The 22,948-nt window shown below is 39.4% G+C and overlaps 1 protein-coding gene across 1 annotated transcript; it reads right to left on the bottom strand.

Annotated features, from left to right (window-relative positions):
* Positions 1 to 1,064: 1,064 nt before the first annotated feature.
* Positions 1,065 to 17,612, bottom strand: LOC101900938 (probable cytochrome P450 28a5). The gene is made up of 8 exons (XM_059119170.1): positions 17,312 to 17,612; positions 13,833 to 13,971; positions 13,592 to 13,699; positions 13,429 to 13,533; positions 1,865 to 2,272; positions 1,686 to 1,803; positions 1,343 to 1,612; positions 1,065 to 1,283 (listed from the first exon to the last, which is right to left on the bottom strand). The coding sequence occupies exons 1-8, from the start codon at positions 17,500 to 17,502 to the stop codon at positions 1,120 to 1,122; spliced, it is 1,503 nt and encodes a 500-aa protein (XP_058975153.1). The 5' UTR covers positions 17,503 to 17,612; the 3' UTR covers positions 1,065 to 1,119.
* Positions 17,613 to 22,948: the final 5,336 nt, after the last annotated feature.

The following is a 22,948-nucleotide window of genomic DNA, read 5'->3' as shown; positions in this document are numbered from 1 at the left end:
TTAGCGACATTATTCACCGGAATTCTTTCAAATTTGGTATTTTAAGTTCGCAATGGATACTACAGTCTAAGACATAAAATTGTCTGTGCAGGTCCACGTCTTCGTATAGCCCCCATATAATGGTACCTCCCGATATTCGGTATTTTGATGATTTTTGCGACATTATTCACCGGAATTGTTTCAAATTTGGTATTTTAAGTTCGCAATGGATACTACAGTCTAAGACAGAAAATTGTCATTGCAGGTCTACGTCTTCGTATAGCCCCCATATAACGGTACCTCCCGATATTCGGTATTTTGATGAGTTTAGCGACATTATTCACCGGAATTGTTTCAATTTTGGTATTTGATGTTTGTAATTGATGCTACAGCCTATGAGAGGAGATTATCTGTGCAGGTCCACGTCTTCGTATTGCCCCCTTATAAAAACACCTCCCGATATTCGGTATTTGATGATTGTAGCGACATTATTCACCGGAATTGTTTCAAATTTGGTATTTGATGTTTGTAATTGATGCTACAGCCTATGAGAGGAGATTATCTGTGCAGGTACACGTCTTCGTATAGCCCCCATATAACGGTATCTCCCGATATTCGGTAATTTGATGATTTTAGAGACATTATTCACCGGAATTGTTTATAATTTGGTATTTGAAGTTCGTAATGGATACTACATCATAAGACAAAAAATCGTCTGAGCAGATCCACCTCTTCGTATAGACCCCATATAACCTCCCGTTATTCGCTATTTTGATGAATTTAGCGACATTACTCACGGTAATTGTTTCAAATTTGGTATTTGAATATTGTAATGGTTTATGGCAAAAGTTACCTATGCCGGTCCATGTCATCTTATGGACCTTAATATAACAGCTACATTCGGTATTTTTAATATTTTGACAGAATTTTTAACGGATTTTATTGTTTCTGAGAATTGCCAAATTCGTTCCAAATGGTTCGGCCCGGCCTGTTATTTTGTTCTCCATTATTCTTCCCTCTACAGACTTGACACAAACATAGCTTGTAATATTACTAGCTTAATCAAGATATTTTATTACTTAACTTTTTCATTCAGTTAATATAATTTATGTATTCCATATCAAGACAAAGAGATCAAGTTTAGAGTAATTCAAAATCTAAATATATTCCACCATCAAGACGGGCCAAGAAATATGTAGGATCCAAGTCATAATCAGTGCGAGTTTTGGGATTTGGCTTAACACGGAATGATGTTAAAATTTCCACCAAGGCGGCCTTAATTTGGACAAAACCAAAAGTTACACCTGAAGGAAGATTTAAAGTCAGTGTGAAATTGTAGGCATACATTTATTGATTTCCATACCTAGACAAATTCTTGGACCATCGCCATAACACCAATAGACGCCTTTGGAGAGATATTTCTTAACGCCACCGCTTTCTTCTAAAAATCTTTCCGGAAGGAATTCCAAAGCATCCGGGTAATAATCATCGTCCATCATAATCGGATATTTGGGAATAATGACCAACATACCACGGGGAACTTTGAAGGTTTTGCCATTTTTATTTGTCAATTCGATGGGTTCGGTGCAAATTTTACGAGAAAACAAATCCACCGGAAACAAACGTAGAGATTCTGAAACAAAATGTTTGAGAGATAAACACTAATGAAACTCTCCGATACTAAAGACCTTTGTGGAAACTCTTACCAAGGATACACGAATTAAGATAGGGCAATTCATGAATGGCATTAAAATCTCGATTTGAAGATAAATTTTCTTGAATTTCCAGTCGCAATTTTTCTTGTTTCTCTGGATGACGAGCCAACTGAAAAATAAATGAATAGCAAATATTAAGCTGTAGTACATACCTGTACTACTATATTTACCAGTAACAATGTATGAGCCAGAATCGATGACACTGTTTCGAATCCATCCAATATGAAAGTCATTGCGTGAGCACACAATTCCATATGGGTTAAATTCTTCTTTTCTTGCAATTGCAAGAGGTAATTAAGGAAATCGACTCTTTCTTGTGCTGCTAGATGAGATTTTCGCATTTCCATTGTTTTGCCCATTAAATCGACAAAATACTCCTCGAATTCCTTACTTATCGATCGAACTTTTTTAATCTTTGCAATACTTGGCAGTAGACCGGTAAGGATCATGTAGACTGGATGAAATCGAAACATTTCATGTCGTTTGACCAGCAATGGTGAGTTAACATCTTTGAAGCTGTCGCTCTGCAAACCCATTACACAATCGGCAATGACATCGGCCATAAATCGAGACGTTATCTGAAATCAATAAAAAAAATTCGGGTATAGTAAAGTTTAAGAGGTGCAGATTCGATTATGAAGAATAGGAAGATTACTGCGGAAACTGCGAGGAAGCCGTATAGGTATGGATTCCGGTGTGGGACTGCAAACAGTTAAATACTTGCTCAAATAATAAAAAGTTGTGTCGCACAAAAAAAGTTAAAAACAAGTTAAAAACAAGTAAAACAAGTAAGCAAAGGCTACAGTAGAGCGGGGCCGACCGTTGAATACCCTACAACACTATAATAAATGATACAATTTATATAGGCGAGATACTCGAAAGAATTCCACAAGATATTGTGCCAAATAATAAAGAAAACCATCAGGTTTCGTTCTCTAATTTTCGAATAATAGCAACTTAAACTAATTTGCTCATTTCCAATTTGGCTTTTGCAATGTCCGGTAACCCCCATTCAAATGTGCGTGAGGATCGGTTGATAATTACGACCTGCTGACAATTTTGCAGTTTTTTGGTCCATTTCAACCCCTAAATATATGGCGATCATCTCCAAAAAGAGTAGGCTTCTATTCTGACCCACATCTTATCCCCATGCAAAATTTCGTAAGGATCGGGCCATAAATGCGATCTGTATATGATATCCTGATATCCTAAGTACTTAGTTTTGTTAGCTGTAGAAATATTACCAAATGTTTAATTTAAAATGAAAATATGCCAAAAATATGACAAAATTGAAAAAATATGAGAAAATTTTAAAAAATCAATATTTTCATCTTCATAGAGATATTTTTATGCGATTTTTTAGACGTTGTTTCTTTCCTGCCAAGAGGTCATTCTGAATTAATGAGAACTGTCGAAATCAGTTCAGCCGTTCTCGACATATAAGAGATCTTTCAAGCATATCTTCTTTGATAGACATATATATCGCACATATTTCGCTATATATCCGATTTATTGGATGTTAACATCAATGTAAAGGTCAGAAGTAACCTTGTCATGGCTTTGTGATTTCGCCGGTATTTAAAATATTCGCGGTTTAATGAAAAATTTTGAATTTTTTCAACACAAAAGATATGGTATATTTTACCCGCTAAATATTATCCGATGACCACCCAAATTGGTAAACTCTAGCTATATGCGAAATTCCGCGTCGATTGGTCTATAATTGCGACCTGTATAGCTACTGCAAAATCCGACATTTTTTCAGTATTTGGTCCATTTCAACCCCTAAATATTATGCGATCATCTCCAAAAGAAATAGGGTTCTATTCTGACCTAAGACCCACCTCCATTATAAATTTCGTGAAGATCGGGCCATAATTGCGACCTGTAGAGTGATTACAAATTAACATGGACAGACGGACAGACGGACGGACAGACGGACGGACGGACATATATAGCTAGATCGTCTCAGCTCGGCGAGCTAGGAAGATCCATATATACTTTCCTATATGGGAAACCAATATTTCGAGGTGTTACATAAATTCTGGCCCAATCAAACTTATAATACCCCCAACACATAGTGTTGTAGGGTATAAAAACGGCCGAGCCGAACTTTAAATACCATCCACCTTAGGGTAAAGGAAACATTAGAACCCATTATGACCCACAAATACCACTTTTTAGACATATTAATGGGAAAATGTTCCAAAAATCATCAAAATACCATATATCGGGAGGTCCCGTTATATGGGAGTTATACCAAAACGTGAACCTTTACATACAATGTTTCGACACCGGATCTAGAACCCATTATGACCAACACATACCAATTTTTAGACAAATCCGTGAAAACATGTGGCAAATATCATCAAAATACCCAATATCTGGAGGTACCTTTATATCGGAGTTATACTAAAATGTGAGCCTATACATACAATGTTTCGCCACCGGAGCTCGAATCCATTATGACCAACATATACCAATTTTTAGACAAATCCGTGAAAAATGTGGCAAAAATCATAAAAATCATCATCTCTCAATGACCCCTTGAAATATGGTCAATGACCTCATGACCTGGGGTCACCGGGGGAAAGAAGTAGCGAGAGAGGAAGAAGGAGGGACAGAGAAAGAGAGGAAGATGGAGAGTGAAAGAAGAAGAGAGAGGTACAGAGAGAGAGGTACAGAGAGAGAGAGAAAAGGTCAATCACCTCTTGACCTGGGGTCAGTGACCTCTAGAGGAAGAAGGATGGACAGATAAAGAGAGGAAAATGGAGAGTGAGATAGGAAGAGGGAGAGAAGAAGAGAGAGAGGAAGAAGAGAGAGAGAGAGGATGAGGTATAGAGAGGATGAGAGCGAGAGAGGAAGAGAGAGGAAAGGACAATGACCCCAGGTCAAGAGGTCATTGACCCCAGGTCAAGAGGTCATTGACCCCAGGTCAAGGTGTCATTGAGAGAGAGGAAGAGAGAGAGAGAGAGAGAGAGGAAGAGAGAGAGAGAGAGGAAGAGAGAGAGAGAGAGGAAGAGAGAGAGAGAGAGAGAGAGGAAAGGTCAATGACCTCTTGACCTGGGGTCATTGACCTTTTCTGTCCCTCTTCCTCTCTCTCCCTCTTCCTCTCTCTGCCTCTTCCTCTCTCTCCCTCTTCCCTCTTCTCTTTCTTCCCCTCTCTCTCTCTCTCTCTCTCTCTCTCTCCCTCTTCCCATCTCTCTCTCCCTCTTCCTTCTCTCTTCCTCTCTCTCCCCCTCTCTCTTCTTCTCTCCCTCTTCCCATCTCTCTCTCCCTCTTCCTTCTCTCTTCCTCTCTCTCCCCCTCTCTCCCTCTTCCTCTCTCGCGCTCCCTCTACCTCTCTCTTCTTCTCTCCTTCTTCCTCTCTCGTGATCCCTCTACCTCTCTCGCGCTCCCTCTACCTCTCTCTTCTTCTCTCCCTCTTCCTCTCTCACGCTCCCTCTATCTCTCTCTTCTTCCTCTCCCCCTCTTTCAAGAGGTCATTGACCCCAGGTCAAGAGGTCATTGACCCCAGGTCAAGAAGTCATTGACCTTTTCTCTCTTTCTCTCTCTCCCTCTTCCTCTCTCTTTCTCCCTCTCTCTTCTTCTCTCACTCTCCCTCTACCTCTCTCTCTCCATTAAGAGGTCATTGACCTTTTCTCTCTTTCTCTCTCTCTTCTTCCTCTCTCTCTTCTTCCTCTCTCACTCTCACTCTCCTTCTACCTCTCTCTCCCTCCCTCTCTCTCCTTCAAGAGGTTATTGACCCCAGGTCAAGTGGTCATTGACCTTTTCTCTTTTCCTCTCTTTCTCTCTCTCCCCCTTCCTCTCTCACCCCCTTCCTCTCTCTCTCTTTTTCCTCTCTCCCACTCTCTCTTCTTCTCCACCTCCCTCCCTCTATCATCTTCTCTCCCTCTTTCTCTGTCCCTCCTTCTTCCTCAAGAGGTCATTGACCCCAGGTCAAGAGGTCATTGACCCCAGGTCAAGAGGTCATTGACCCCAGGTCACGAGGTCATTGACCCCAGGTCAAGAGGTCCTTGACCTTTTCTCTCTCTCTATCCCTCATCCTCTCTCTTCCTCTTCCTCTCTCTCCTTCCTCTCTCTCTTCTTATCTCCCTCTTCCTATCTCACTCTCCATTTCCTTTCTTTATCTGTCCATCTTTCTTCCTCTAGAGGTCACAGACCCCAGGACAAGAGGTCATTGACATTTTCTCTCTCCCTTCTTCTTTAACTCTCCATCTTCCTCTCTTTCTCTGCCCCTTCTTTTTCCTCTCTCGCTACTTCTTTCCCCAGGAGACCCCAGGTCAAGAGGTCATTGACCCCATGCCAAGGGGTCATTGAGCGAGAGGAGGAGAGAGAGAGAGAGAGAGAGTGTGTGGGGAAGAGTGAGAAAAGGTCAATGACCCCAGGTCACGAGGTCATTGACCTTAGGTCAAGGTGTCATTGAGAGAGAGGAAGAGAGAGAGAGAGAAAGAGGGAGAGAGAGGATGAGGGATAGAGAGAGTGAAAAAGAGAGAGACCCCAGGTCACGAGGTCATTGACCCCAGGTCAATGAGAGAGGGAAGAGAGAGAGAGAGGAAGAGGAAGAGAGCGAGAGGGAGAGAGAGAGAGGAAGAGAGAGAGAAAAGTTCAATGACCCTAGGTCACGAGGTCATTGACCCCAGTGCATGAGGTCATTGACCCCAGGTCAAGAGGTCGAGAGAGAGAGAGGAAGGAAGAGAGAGGAAGAGAGCGAGAGAAAGAGGAAGAGAGGCGGAGAGAGAGAGAGAGGAAGAGAGATATGGGAGGAGAGAGAGAGGAAGAGAGAGAAAAGGTCAACGACCCCAGGTCAAGAGGTCATTGACCCCGGTTCAAAAGGTCATTGACCTTTTCTCTCTCTCTCCCTCTTCCTCTCTCTCTCCTTCTTCCTCACTCTCCCTCTTCCTCTCTCTCTCTTCTTCCTCTCTCTCTCTTCTTCCTCTCTCTCTCTTCTTCCTCTCTCTCTTCTTCCTCTCTCTCTTCTTCTTCTCTCTCTATCTTCTTCCTCTCTCTCTCTCTCTTCTTCCTTCCTCTTCCTCTTTCATGAGGTCATTGACCTCAGGTCAAGAGGTCATTGACCCCCAGGCCAAGAGGTCATTGACCTTTTCTCTCTTTCTCTCCCCCCTCTCTCTCTCCCTCTTCCTCTCTCTCTCTCTCTTTCCTCTTCCTCTCTCTCTCTCCTCTTCCTCTCTCTCTCCCTTCTTCCTCTCTCTGTCCCTCCCTCTTCTTCTCTCCCTCTTCCTCTCTCACTCTCCCTCTACCTCTCCCTTCTACCGCTCTCTCCATCAAGAGGTCATTGACCCCAGGTCAAGAGGTCGTTGACCTCAGGTCAAGAGGTCATTGACCTTTTCTCTCTCCCTCTTCCTCTCTCTCTCTTCTTCCTCTCTCTCCCTCACCCTTCCTCAAGAAGTTATTGACCCCAAGCCAAGAGGTCATTGACCCCAGGTCAATAGGTCATTGACATTTTCTCTCTCTCCCTCTCTCTGCTTCTTTAACTCTCCATCTTCCTCTCTTTCTCTGCTCCTTCTTCTTGCTCCCTCGCTACTTCTTTCCCCAGGTGACCCCAGGTTATGAGGTCATTGACCCCAGGTCACGAGGTCATTGAACCCAGGTCATTGAGAGAGAGGAAGAGAGAGAGAGGAAGAGGGAGAGAGAGAGAAAAAAGGTCAATGACCTCTTGACATGGGGTCAATGACCCCTTTGATTAAGAAAGAGGGACAGAGGAAGAGGGAGAGTAGAAAAGAGAGGGAGAGAAGAAGATAGAGGGAGGGAGGGAGGTAGAGAAGAAGAGAGAGAGAGAGGAAGGGGTGGAGAGAGAAAGAGAGAGAGAAAAGGTCAATGAAGAGAGAGAGAGAGAGAGAGGGGAAGAGACAGAGACGAAGAGAGAGTGAAAAAGAGAGAGAGAGAGAAAAAGTCAACGACCCCAGGTCAATGAGAGAGGGAAGAGAGAGAGAGAGAGAGAGAGAGAAAGAGAGGCAGAGAGAGAGAGAGAAAGGAAGAGAGAGAGAGAGAGAGAGAAAAGGTCAATGACGCCAGATCAAGAGGTCATTGACCCCAGGTCAAGAGGTCGAGAGAGAGAGGAAGAGGAAGAGAGCGAGAGGAAGAAGAGAGGGAGCGAGAGGAAGAAGAGAGAGAGAAAGAGAGGCAGAGAGAGAGAGGAAGAGAGAGAGAGAGAGAAAAGGTCAATGACCCCAGGTCAAGAGGTCATTGACCTTTTCTCTCTTTCTCCCTCTTCCTCTCTCTCTCTCTCCCTCTCTCTCTCTCTCTTCTTCCTCTCGCTCCCTCTCTTCTTCCTCTCGCTCCCTCTGTTCTTCCTCTCGCTCCCTCTGTTCTTCCTCTCGCTCCCTCTCTTCTTCCTCTCGCTCCCTCTCTTCTTCCTCTCGCTCCCGCTCTCTTCTTCTCTCCCTCTCCCTCTACCTCTCTCTTCTTCCTCTCTCTCCCTCTTTCAAGAGGTCATTGACCCCAAGTCAAGAGGTCATTGACCTTTTCTCTCTTTCTCTCTCTCTTTCCTCTCTCCCCCTCTCTATCTTCTCTCCCTCCCCCTTCCCTTTATCTTCTTCTCTCCCTCTTCCTCTGTCCCTCCTTCTTCCTCAAGAGATCATTGACCCCAGGTCATTGAGAGAGAGGAGGAGAGAGAGTGAGGGGAAGAGTGAGAAAAGGTCAATGACCCCAGGTCAAGAGGTCATTGACCCCAGTTCAAGAGGTCATTGACATTTTCTCCCTCTCTCTCTCTCCCCCTTCCCCTCTTACCATCCATCTTCCTCTCTTTCTCAGTCGCTCCTTCTTCCTCAGGAGATCATTGACCCCAGGTCAAGAGGTCTTTGACCCCAGGTGAGGCCCGAAATCCGTTGAAGATATATATGGGACCTATATCCAAATATAACCGATCTTGAAAAAAAATTGGCAGAAGTATTTGCGCTGTATCTGATATCTGGTACCAAATATCATTGTTGTGAAGTTCTTATTACGCATGTGAGGGACTTGAACACCAAATCAGGTGAAACATATATCAGAGAGAGAGAAAAGGTCAATGACCCCAGGTCAAGAGGTCATTGACCCCGGTTCAAAAGGTCATTGACCTTTTCTCTCTCTCTCCCTCTCACTCTTCCTCTCTCTCTCCTTCTTCCTCACTCTCCCTCTTCCTCTCTCTCTCTCTTCTTCCTCTCTCTCTCTCTTCTTCTTCTCTCTCTTCTTCTTCTCTCTCTTCTTCTTCTCTCTCTCTTCTTCCTCTCTCTCTTCTTCTTCTCTCTCTCTTCTTCCTCTCTCTCTTCTTCTTCTCTCTCTATCTTCTTCCTCTCTCTCTCTCCTTCTTTCCTCTTCCTCTTTCATTGTCATTGACCCCAGGTCAAGAGGTCATTGACCTATTCTCTCTTTCTCTCCCCCTCTCTCTCTCCCTCTTCCTCTCTCTCTCTCTCTCTTTCCTCTTCCTCTCTCTCTCTCCTCTTCCTCTCTCTCTCCCTTCTTCCTCTCTCTATCCCTCCCTCTTCTTCTCTCCCTCTCCCTCTTCCTCTCTCACTCTCCCTCTACCTCTCCCTTCTACCGCTCTCTCCATCAAGAGGTCATTGACCCCAGGTCAAGAGGTCGTTGACCTCAGGTCAAGAGGTCGTTGACCTCAGGTCAAGAGGTCATTGACCTTTTCTCTCTCCCTCTTCCTCTCTCTCTCTTCTTCCTCTCTCTCCCTCACCCTTCCTCAAGAAGTTATTGACCCCAAGCCAAGAGGTCATTGACCCCAGGTCAATAGGTCATTGACATTTTCTCTCTCTCCCTCTCTCTGCTTCTTTAACTCTCCATCTTCCTCTCTTTCTCTGCCCCTTCTTCTTGCTCCCTCGCTACTTCTTTCCCCAGGTGACCCCAGGTTATGAGGTCATTGACCCCATGCCAAGGGGTCATTGAGAAAGAGGAGGAAAGAGAGAGAGTGAGGGGAAGAGTGAGAAAAGGTGAATGAACCCAAATCAAAGGGTCATTGATCCCAGTTCAAGAGGTCATTGACCCCGGGTCAAGAGGTCATTGAGAGAAAGGAAGAGAGAGAGTGAGAGGACGAAAGAGAGAGGAAGAGAGAGAGAGAAAAGGTCAATGACCCCAGGTTACGAGGTCATTGAACCCAGGTCATTGAGAGAGAGGAAGAGGGAGAGAGAGAGAAAAAAGGTCAATGACCTCTTGACATGGGGTCAATGACCCCTTTGATTAAGAAAGAGGGACAGAGGAAGAGGGAGAGAAGAAAAGAGAGGGAGAGAAGAAGATAGAGGGAGGGAGGGAGGTAGAGAAGAAGAGAGAGAGAGAGGAAGGGGTGGAGAGAGAAAGAGAGAGAGAAAAGGTCAATGAAGAGAGAGAGAGAGAGAGAGAGGGGAAGAGACAGAGACGAAGAGAGAGTGAAATAGAGAGAGAGAGAAAAAGTCAACGACCCCAGGTCACGAGGTCATTGACCCCAGGTCAATGAGAGAGTGAAGAGAGAGAGAGAGAGAGAGAGAGAGGAAGAGAGACAGAGAGAGAGAGAAAGAGAGGCAGAGAGAGAGAAAGGAAGAGAGAGAGAGAGAGAGAGAGAAAAGGTCAATGACGCCAGATCAAGAAGTCATTGACCCCAGGTCAAGAGGTCGAGAGAGAGAGGAAGAGGAAGAGAGCGAGAGAGAGAGAGAGAGGAAGAGGAAGATAGACAGAGAGAGAAAGAGAGGCAGAGAGAGAGAGGAAGAGGGAGAAAGAGAGAAAAGGTCAATGACCCCAGGTCAAGAGGTCATTGACCTTTTCTCTCTTTCTCCCTCTTCCTCTCTCTCTCTCCCTCTTCCTCTCTCTCTCTCTCCCTCTTCCTCTCTCTCTCTCTCCCTCTTCCTCTCTCTCTCTCTCCCTCTTCCTCTCTCTCTCTTCCTTTCTCTCTGCCCGTCTCTATCCCTCTCTTCTTCCTCTCGCTCCCTCTCTTCTTCCTCTCGCTCCCTCTCTTCTTCCTCTCGCTCCCTCTCTTCTTCCTCTCGCTCCCTCTCTTCTTCCTCTCGCTCCCTCTCTTCTTCCTCTCGCTCCCTCTCTTCTTCCTCTCGCTCCCTCTCTTCTTCCTCTCGCTCCCTCTCTTCTTCCTCTCGCTCCCTCTCTTCTTCCTCTCGCTCCCTCTCTTCTTCCTCTCGCTCCCTCTCTCTTCTTCTCCCCCCCCGCCTCTTCCTCTCTCACTCTCCCTCTTCCTCTCTCACTCTCCCTCTTCCTCTCTCACTCTCCCTCTTCCTCTCTCACTCTCCCTCTACCTCTCTCTTCTTCTTCTTCCTCTCTCTCCCTCTTCCCTCTCTCATTGACCTGGGGTCAATGACCTCGTGACCTGGGGTCATTGACCTTTTCTCTCTCTCTTCCTCTCTCTCCCTCTTCCTATCTCTCCCTCTCTCCCTCTTCCTCTCTCCCTTTTCCTCTCTCTATCCTTCTCTTCTTCCTCTCTCTCTTCTTCCTCTCTCTCCCTCTTTCAAGAGGTCATTGACCCCAAGTCAAGAGGTCATTGACCTTTTCTCTCTTTCTCTCTCTCTTTCCTCTCTCCCCCTCTCTATCTTCTCTCCCTCCCCCTTCCCTTTATCTTCTTCTCTCCCTCTTCCTCTGTCCCTCCTTCTTCCTCAAGAGATCATTGACCCCAGGTCATTGAGAGAGAGGAGGAGAGAGAGTGAGGGGAAGAGTGAGAAAAGGTCAATGACCCCAGGTCAAGAGGTCATTGACCCCAGTTCAAGAGGTCATTGACATTTTCTCCCTCTCTCTCTCTCCCCCTTCCCCTCTTACCATCCATCTTCCTCTCTTTCTCAGTCGCTCCTTCTTCCTCAGGAGATCATTGACCCCAGGTCAAGAGGTCTTTGACCCCAGGTGAAGAGGTCATTGACCTTTTCTCTCTCTCCCTCTCTCTTCTTCTCTCACTCTCCATCTTCATCTCTCATTCTCCATCTACCTATCTTTCTCTGTCCCTTCTTCTTCCTCTCTATCTACTTTTTTCCCCAGGTCAAGAGGTCATTGACCCCAGGACAAGAGGTCATTGACCATATGTCAAGGGGTCTTTGACCTTTTCTCTCGCTCTCTCCCTCTTCCTCCTTCTCTCTCTACTTCCTTCCCCAGGTGACCCCAGGTCAAGAGGTCATTGACCCCATGTCAAGGGTTCATTGACCTTTTCTCTCTCTCCCTCTCTGACTCACCCTCTTTCTCTGCCCCTCCTTGTTCCTATCCCTCTATTAACAATAAATCCATTATTTTAATAATAAATCTGAAATCGGGTTAGGAATATTTAGGAGCTATGTCCAAATCTTAGCCGATCTCGATAAAATTTGGCAAAGGTATTTCCGAGCTCTATAAGATATCTGGTGCCAAATATCATTGTTGTCGAATAGATATTACGAATTTGAGGGAATTAAACATCAAATCGGATGAAAACTATATACGGAAGCTATAGCTACCTACTCTTTTCATAATTTGTCGGTCGGTTGAATTCGGTCGGATGTAACAATATCCAGGTATTTTGGACTGATATTGGCCATTTGGTGCACTATTTACCCGAAATCCGTTGAAGATATATATGGGACCTATATCCAAATCTAACCGATCTTGAAAAAAATATTGGCAGAAGTATTTGCGCTGTATCTGATATCTGGTACCAAATATCATTGTTGTGAAGTTCTTATTACGCATGTGAGGGACTTGAACACCAAATCAGGTGAAACATATATATGGAAACTATAGCTATATCGGAACCGATTTTCACTAAATTCGATGTACTTGCTTCTAGATTAAATTTGGGGGGATGTGCCAAAATTCAGGTCATTTGGGCTGATATTGGCCATTTGGTGCACAATTAACCCCAAATCGGTTGAAGATATATATGGGAGCTATATATAAATTTGAACATATTCTCACCAATTTCAATAGGTTTCTTGTTGGGCCAAGCAATTCATCTCAATCGGATAATAAATTCCACCTGCATTTTGTTCACTAAAATACGTGGACAGACGGACTGACATGGATAAATCGACTCAGAAAGTGATTCTTTGAAGATTCTCAAAAGTATTTATGGGTCTATCTCGGTTCCTTCTCCCTGGTACAAACAAATGCACATAGACAGAATATTCTTACCACTTGTGGTGTAGGGTATAAATACTCTAGACCAAATTTCATTATGATCCATAACAACTGCCATCAATGTTGCTTTAAAAAGAAGTTAAAAATCCGGGTTTTGTCGAAAGATTTATAATCCCAGCCTATGTCCATTTATAAGTCTGATAAAAATATATCGATTGTATTTCAATGTGTGAAGTTTGAAAAGAATCGGATGCTCATTTCGGATCAAAATGTTGACCCGTTGTGAGGGAAGTATCAGAAAGAGTGGGCTGTTATGGTCCATCTCCGAACTCAAACTAACTTTGATAATAATATTTCCAATATTGAGTGAAATCAGATGCTCCCTTCGAGAGTTATGGTGGGACGAACACCATCTACAAATGTTCTGTACCTAGGTCCAAAGAGACCTAGTGTCAAAACCCTTTACTTCGTTGGGGCACGTTTTTGCCGTATCAAATCACATAGCCTGTGTATTCATATGGGTGAGGGTATAAAATCCCTCTTCAATTTCGAAAAATTTAGCACATTGCCGGAATTTGCTACAAATGTCCTTGTAATTTCACATCCCAGTTCCATTGAGGTAACAAGAAGCATATGCAAATTACTAAAGCCCCCAGAATGACAACCATGTAACTTTAGAAATTATCTCCTAAACTTTAAAAATATTCGCATTACTTACATCTTTTGCATCCATGCCATTTTCAGATGGAAGTTTAATTTCCTGCTCTATGTAGCTGGTCATACGTTTGCATATTTCCAAAGTTATTGGAAACATTGATTTAATCTGCAAAACAAATTTGTTAAAGTATTTCATTGCATTTAACATCGCAATGTATATTTACTCGGCTTAAAGTCAAACCAGGAATTATTTCCGATCGACGTTGTTTCCATTTTTCACCACCAGTTACGAATGGATTATTGGCAAACAGAAAGTCAGTTTTCTCATCGATCTAAAAGAAATATCCAAGAAAAAAGGTACTGAGTCAAATTGAGTTAAGTAACAGTTTCAAAATCGACTCAGTTCGAAAGGAGCTTTTGTGAAAAACCATTTTATATAAACTTATGCAATTGTAGTCTACTCACCATATTAAAACTTTCATTGTCATGAAAATTCTTGAAATCTTGAACATAAATTCGCCTTGCAAGCTCCGGATTTAATATAAATAATTGTGGCGTACGATTTTTGAATATACCAACGAAATCGTCCGAGTATTTATAAGTACTGGAAAGAGGAAAAATTTGATTTTTTTAAAAATATGAAAATAAAGAAGTAATAAAAATTCAATATTTTAAATAATTCCGGTAAGAAATATGGCCTAAATAATAAAATTACAAATATTTTGAGATACCACTATATGAGAGGTATGGGAAAACCTTATTCACAATTAGCTACCATTTTAAAGTTTAATACAAGATTTGACATAAATAATTGAATAATTTCATTGAAATGGTGGATATCCTGAGGGAAACTTCATATACCAGTAAAACCGTTTGGATAGTGCAGTTAAAATTATCAAAAAAAAGGGGCCGTTATATGGGGCCTTACCAAAACGGGAACCTCTATAAACAATTTTATATTTCAAGAAATGTCATCTACCAAATCTTCTAAAATGCAAAATTTGAAAAAATTTCGTGGGCAAATGTGGATTATCAAAATACCGAATTGTTACATGTACGCTATAAAAAAACGTGGAACCAAATATTCAATGTTAGGCCACTGGGCTAGAATCCATTATGAACTACAAATACCAATTTTTAGGTACCGTTATATGGCGGCTATACCAAAAGTGGACCTATACATACAATGTTGCTCCATCAGAGTTAGAACCCATTACGAACTACAAGTACCAATTTTTAGACAAATCCGTGAAAAAATGTGGCAAGAATCATCAAAACATCTAATATCGTGAGGTAACGTTGTATGGGGGTAATACAAAAACGTGGACTTACAAATACCAATTTTTAGACAAATCCGTAAACAAAATGTGGCGAAAATCATCAAAATGCCGAATATCGGGATGTACCTTTACATGGCGGTTGTACCAAAACGTGGAACGATATATTTCATTTTCAATACCAACCATCCTAGACACAATACAACTTGTTCTGTCAAATTTTGAAGCTCTATGTCAAGTAATGTGGGCTGTATCGTGATTTCAAAAGACAGGCGGACGGATAGACAGACAAATATCGTTAAATCGACTTAGAATTTTATGCTAATTATGAATATATATACTTTATGGTGTCTACGGCGAATATATAGGGATGCTAGAAACGGAATGACAAAGTTAATATACCCTCCATAGAAGGGTGGAGGGTATAAAATAACCAAAGCCATTAGAGAAACTGAACACACAACTTCAGAAAAGAATGAGCAACGGTTCGATGGTATAAATAAAAAAGAGCAATTAAGTCCAGTAAGGAAAGGTCAAAAGTCGAGCGGGCCGACTATATTATACCCTACACCCCTATGCGTATTAAGGAGAGCTCCCGTAACAAAAACAGTTTATAGTGGGAATTTATGTAAAATAGGTTATGGCAACTATTAACCTTATTTGAATGCTTAAGATAAATTTGGGAACCATATCCAAATCTGAACTATATCCAAATAGCATTACTGTATAGTGCATGATATGACTTCGATAAGAATTACATTTAAAAAAATATTTACTGAAGCAATAGATATACCGCACCGAGTTTTACTAAATTGAAAATTTTTGCTGAATCTTAAAAAATCTGTCCAATTTGGGCTGATATGACATATATTGTGGACAATAACCGTAAAATCGGATGAAAATGTATATCGAAGGTATATAACAATCTGACCCGACCTCGATAACATTTGGCAGAGTTATTTTCGAGCAGTAACTGATGTCCCGTATCAAATATTCTTGTTGTGGAGTGCATATTACGCATGCGAGGGACTATAACACCGAATCGGATGAAACATATATATGGGATCTATAACTATATCTGCACCGATTTTCACCAAAATTTGAAGTACTTATTTCAAGGATGAATTCAGCCATTTGGTGCACCATAAATCTGAAATTGGGTAAATATATATCGAAGGTATATGCAAATCTAAACCGATCTGGACTAAATTTTAGGCTCTTATTTCTGAGCTGCATCTGATATTTGATACCAAATATTATATGCGCTCCTCATATTACGCATGTGAGGGACTTAAAACTCCAAATCGTATGAAAGATATATATGAGAGCTATAGCTATTTCTGAACCGATTTTCTCAAACTTTGACGGACTTCTTTGTAAACTAAATTCGTTCGGATGTGCCAAAATTCAGATTATTTGTACTGATATTGGCCATTTGGTGCACAATTAACGTGAAATGGGTTAAATATATATATGGGAACTATATCCAAATCTGAACCGATCTTGACGAAATTTTAGGCACTTTTTTTCTGAGCTGCATCTGATATTTGATACCAAATATCATTCTTGTGGAGTGCTTATTACGAATGGGCGGGACTTAATAGCAATCGGATGAAACATGTGAGCTATAGCTATATCTGAACCGATTTTCTCCAAATTTGATGTACTTGCTTCTAGTCTGGATTTGGTCGGATATTCCAAAATTTGGACTGATATTGACCATTTGGTGCACAATTAACCCGAAATCGGTTGAATATATAAATGGGAGCTACCTCTAAATCAGAACCGATTCTCACCGTTTTCAGTAGGGTTCGTCCTTGGGCTAAACAAATATTTTTTGGAAAATTTCATCTCAGTCGGATAATAATTATGACCTGCATTTTGTTCACAAAAATATATGGGCACGGACTGACATGCATAAATCGACTCAGAAAGTAATTCTATGAAGATTCTCAAAAGTATTTATGCACAAAGACATAATACCCTTACCTACACCACGTAGGGTATACAAATTCCTTGGGAGTTTTTTTGGGAATATGTTAAATGAACATTGTTTAAAGCGTTAACTTAATTCAACCGCTATTCCTTTTTATAGACACTCACACACACAAACAAATAGTTAATTGAAAAAATTGATGGTGTCAATTGAACCCTATTAGTATAGCTATTTAATGTAATATACGTACAGGGGCTCCAAGCGCCAATTAAAGACATTTATCAGCGACACAAAATGAGATGATATGCAGAATATTATCCAAAACAAAAATAAAATTTTCCAATATTATAAAATTTAAAAAATTGAAAATTATTTTATTCTTTCACGGGGTGGATGGTATAGAAGTTCGTCCCGGCCAAATAAAAAGGCATTGTTACTTGATTCAAATCATTTTGTCAGTCAAATGCCAAAATCTCAACAATCAAACATATTTCAGTTGATATCATTTCAAAATGATAAGGTGGGACTTGGTCAGAATACGTTCTTTGAATAAATCTTAATTAAAATCTACATTGAAAGTGAAATTTATTGATTTTAGTTATCTTTGGTGTCTTTCAACGCTATCTCTTTGATTGGCGATGTCTGTTCTCACTAAAACACACTTCATATGTATGTCATCACTATTTGTTTGCTATAGCAATTGATTCACCCTTTTCCATTGTCAGACATACTTATAAATATCACACATATCGTAGACAACATGACGTTTTTTCGTTACAGCACTGGGCAAGTTTCCAAAGTAGATTTCAGGCTTTGGCCCATTGACACCGGAATACCGCCAATAGTTGAAATTCCATCGTAAAAACATGTAAAATAAACCACAAACGGCTGCCATCAGCCATAGACTTATTAGGAGCATCATTTCCGCGCACAATATATCAATTTATTTATTCTGGCAGAGAAAACAATTTCCGACAATTTATTTAAACGATCTGTTCTCGTCGATAGTTGAGTAACAACTAAACTAATACAATGAAATTCAAAGCCGAGTAAGTGTCGTCTGTTATCTCTCTTTCACGGTTTGGGAATGAGCAAGAGACAATCGAAACTCAAAATGAATTGCCCTTTCGTAAGAGGGCCGAACATTGAGTATTTGGTTAGTTCGCAATACTGGAAAATTGGAACCAATTATTTGTTTATTTAAATGAATAGCATTTATTGAACTTAACTGAATGATAGACAAATAATTAAGGGCTACAGACAGATGGAGTCGACCATGAGATACCCTACACCATTATTATGGCCACTTATTTATCGCAGACCAAATCCCTTTCAGATATGAACATTTTAATATAATATTCTACTTTGCTAAAATAACATCGAATCAAAACAGTAAATAAAGTCTTAAAGTCGGGTGGGGCCGACTTTATGATACCCTACACCACTTTGCTAATTTAGTAGAGCTCCACATAACAATTCAAAGTTTTTATGGGAGAATTCAATTATACACGCTATGATTATAATTTTAAGTTCAAAGGACAAAAGATGCCGATGCATTTGTATCTTTTAAATTCGAACCTGTATTGCACATTTGGTGCACAATTAATTTGAAATCGGATAAATATATATATATGGTAGCTATATCCACAACCGAACCGATCTCGGTAAAATTTTCCAAAGATATTTCTGAGCTGTATTTGATATATTTCATTGAATATCGTTGTAACGGAGTGCATATTACGGCTGTGGGTAACAAATACAACAAATCGGATTAACAATATATATGGGAGCTATATCTGAACCGATCTTCACCAAATTTGACATACTAGCTTCTATACTCAATTCGGTCGTAAGTGCCAAATTTCATCCCATTTGGTGCACAATAAAAGGTAAATCGGACGAAGTTATATGTGGGAACTATATCCAAATCTGAACCGATCTCGATAAAATTTAGCAAGTGTATTTCTGAGCTGTATTTGCTATATTTCCCCAAATATTGTTGTTACAGAGTGCATATTACGGCTGCGGAGGACAAAAATAACAAATCGGATGAACAATATATATGGGAGCTATATCTAAATTTTGACCGATTTCACTAGGGTTCGTCCTTGGGCCAAACAAATGATTTGTGCAAATTTTCATCTGGATAGGGCAATAAATGGAACTATGATTTGTTTACCACAACACATGGATAGACGGACGGACGGACAGACGGACGGATCCTTTTGCCTGTTACAAACAAATGCACAAAGACATAATACCCTTACCACCTTGTGATGTAGGGTATAAATATCTTGTCGGATTTCATTCACACATTACCGGATTTCATTGATTAAAACGTTTTTATACCCTACACCACATAGTGGTAAGGGTATTATGTCTTTGTGCATTTGTTTGTAACATGGGAAAGGAATCGAGATAGACCCATAGTTCCTTTTTGTGATAAGCATAGGATCACATTTTGAGTCGATTTATGCATGTCCGTACGACCGTTCGTCTGTCCGTGTATTTTTGTAAACAAAATGCAGGTCGCATTTATTATCCGATTTAGATGAAATTTTCCAAACAACATTTGTTTGGCCCAAGGACGAACCCTATTGAAATTGGTGAAAATCTGTCCAAATTTAGTATAGCTCCCATATATATCTTTATCCGATTTTAGGTTTCCTTTGCACCAAATGGCTTATATAAGTCCAAATGGAGTGAATTTTGCTACATCCGACCGAATTCAGCCTAAAAGCATTTGCTTCAAATTTGGTGAAAATCGGTTCAGATATTGGTATAGGTCCCATTTATTAAGCACCAGATATCAGATACAGCCTAGCAATTTATAGATCATATTTTATCAAGTTCGGTTCAGATTTGAATATAGCTCCCATATATATCTTCATGCGACTTGAGGTTTCTTGTGCACCAAATGGCTAATATCAGTACAAATGGTGAGAATTTTGGCACTTCCGACCAAATTTAGTACAGAAAAAAGTACTTCAAATTTGTTGGAAATCGGTTCAGATATAGCTATAGCTTCCATATATAAGTTTCATCCGATTTTGGTGTTTAAGTCCCTTATATTCGTAATATACACGCAATAAAGTTGATATTTGGTACCAGATATTAGATTCAGCCTAGCAATACATGATTCAAATTCTATCAAGATCGGATCAGATTTGGATATAGCTTCCCTATATATCTTCGTCCGATTTTCGGATTCTTGTGCACCAAATGACTAATTTCAGTCCAAAGTGAGTGAAAAGTTGCACTTCCGAGCGAATCCATTCTAGAAGTTAACATTTAAAACTTGGTGAAAATCAGCACAGATATAGCTGTAGCTCTATATATATATTTCATCCGATTTGGTTTAAGTCTCTAACTTTCAGAATATGCACTCTATCAAAATCATATTTTGTACCAGATATCTCATAGAGCTCAGAAATTCCCATTATAAACCTTTCTTTTACGAGAGCTCTACTAAATATGCATAGTGGTGTATGGTATCATATAGTCGGCGCCGCCCGACTTTTGAGCATTTCTTACTGTTTTTTTAGTATTGCGGCTTATGACTTCTCCGTTTTTCAATAAGGATCTCGCTGCCTTAACCGGTTTGAAGCTTTTGATGACATTCTTTACGATAGATTCCATACGATAGAAACTGTTGATGCTTTACCAGTTCCAATCCCTCTAGCTTTCAATACATCTACGTGTGTCGTGATGCTCGGCAGGAAGTTGTGCCCATCAGCTATTATTTGTGATCAGTTTTTAGCTACTATTTGTTATCACTTTTTTAAGCATGAATTATCGAAAACTTTAAAATGGCCATAACTCCTTAAATATTGAGTTTTCGGCGTTCTAAGCTTCTATTTGTGATTAGTTATTTGGGCATGAATTATCGAAAACTTCAAAATGGCCATAACTCCTTAAATATTGAGTTTTCCGCGTTTTTAGCTATTATTTGTGATTACTTTTTAAGCATGAATTATCGAAAACTGTAAAATGACCATAACTCCTTAAATATTGAGTTTTCGTCGTTTTTAGCTATTATTTGTGATCACTTATTTAAGCATGAATTATCGAAAACTTTAAAATGGTCATAACTCCTGAAATATTGAATTTTCGGCGTATTTAGCTATTATTTGTGATCAGTTATTTGGACATGAATTATTGAAAACTTTAAAATGGTCATAACTCCTTAAATACTGAGTTTTCGGTGTTTTTAGCTATTATTTGTGATCAGTTATTTGGACATGGATTATCGAAAACTTTAAAATGGTCATAACTCCTTAACTATTGAGTTTTCGTTGTTTTTAGCTATTATTTGTGATCACTTTTTTAAGCATGAATTATCGAAAACTTTAAAATGGTCATAACTCTTAAATATTGAGTTTTCGTCGTTTTTAGCTATTATTTGTGATCACTTTTTTAAGCATGAATTATGCTTAAATATTGAGTTTTCGGCGTTTTTAGCTATTATTTGTGATCACTTTTTTAAGCATGAATTATCGAAAATTTTAAAATGGCCATAACTCCTTAAATATTGAGTTTTCGGGGCTTTTAGCTATTATTTGTGATGACTTTTTTAAGCATGAATTATCGAAAACTTTAAAATGGTCATAACTCCTTTAATATTGAGTTTTCGTCGTTTTTAGCTATTATTTGTGATCACTTTTTTAAGCATGAATTATCGAAAACTTGAAAATGGATATAACTCCTTAAATATTGAGTTTTTGTTGTTTTTAGCTATTATTTGTGATCACTTTTTTAAGCATGAATTATCGAAAACTTTAAAATGGTCATAACTCCTTAAATATTGAGTTTTCGTTGTTTTTAGCTATTATTTGTGATCACTTTTTTAAGCACGAATTATCGAAAACTTTAAAATGGCCATAACTCCTTAAATATTGAGTTTTCGGCGTTTTTAGCTATTATTTGTGATCACTTTTTTAAGCACGAATTATCGAAAACCTCAAAATGACCATAACTCCTTAAATATTGAGTTTTCGGCGTTTTTAGCTATTATTTGTGATCAGTTATTTGGACATGAATTATTGAAAACTTTAAAATGGTCATAACTCCTTAACTATTGAGTTTTCGTTGTTTTTAGCTATTAATTGTGATCACTTTTTTAAGCACAAATTATCGAAAACTTTGAAATGGTCATAACTCCTTAAATATTGAGTTTTCGTTGTTTTTAGCTATTATTTGTGATCACTTTTTTAAGCATGAATTATCGAAAACTTTAAAATGGTCATAACTCTTAAATATTGAGTTTTCGTCGTTTTTAGCTATTATTTGTGATCACTTTTTTAAGCATGAATTATCCTTAAATATTGAGTTTTCGGCGTTTTTAGCTATTATTTGTGATCACTTGTTTAAGCATGAATTATCGAAAACTTTAAAATGGTCATAACTCCTTAAATATTGAGTTTTCGTCGTTTTTAGCTATTATTTGTGATCACTTTTTTAAGCATGAATTATCCTTAAATATTGAGTTTTCGGCGGTTTTAGCCATTATTTGTGATCACTTTTTTAAGCATGAATTATCGAAAACTTTAATATGGCCATAACTCCTTAAATATTGAGTTTTCGGCGTTTTTAGCTATTATTTGTGATCACTTTTTTAAGCATGAATTACCGAAAACTTTAAAATGACTATAACTCCTTAAATATTGAGTTTTCGGCGTATTTAGCTATTATTTGTGATCACTTTTTTAAGCATGAATTTTCGAAAACTTTAAAATGGCCATAACTCCTTAAATATTGTGTTTTCGGCGGTTTTAGCCATTATTTGTGATCACTTTTTTAAGCATGAATTATCGAAAAATTTAAAATGACCATAACTCCTTAAATATTGAGTTTTCGGCGTTTTTAGCTATTATTTGTGATCAGTTATTTGGCCATGAATTATCGAAAACTTTAAAATGACTATAACTCCTTAAATATTGAGTTTTCGGCGTTTTTAGCTATTATTTGTGATCACGTTTTTAAGCATGAATTATCGAAAACTTTAAAATGGCCATCACTCCTTAAATATTGAGTTTTCGGCGTTTTTAGCTATTATTTGTGATCAGTTATTTGGACATTATTGAAAACTTTAAAATGGCCATAACTCCTTAAATATTGAGTTTTCGGCGTTTTTAGCTATTATTTGTGATCACTTTTTTAAGCATGAATTATCGAAAACTTTAAAATGGCCATAACTCCTTAAATATTGAGTTTTCGCCGTTTTTAACCATAACTCCTTAAATTAAAATGACCATAACTCCTTAAATATTGAGTTTTCGGCGTTTTTAGCAATTATTTGTGATCACCTTTTTAAGCGTGAATTATCGAAAACTTTAAAATGGCCATAACTTCTTAAATATTGAGTTTTC

The sequence above is a fragment of the Musca domestica genome, unplaced genomic scaffold, assembly GCF_030504385.1.
Source record: "Musca domestica strain aabys unplaced genomic scaffold, Musca_domestica.polishedcontigs.V.1.1 14, whole genome shotgun sequence".
Classification (NCBI taxonomy): domain Eukaryota; kingdom Metazoa; phylum Arthropoda; class Insecta; order Diptera; family Muscidae; genus Musca; species Musca domestica.
The sequence above is the reverse complement of the archived record's forward strand: the minus strand, read 5'-3'. Positions and strand labels throughout refer to the sequence as shown.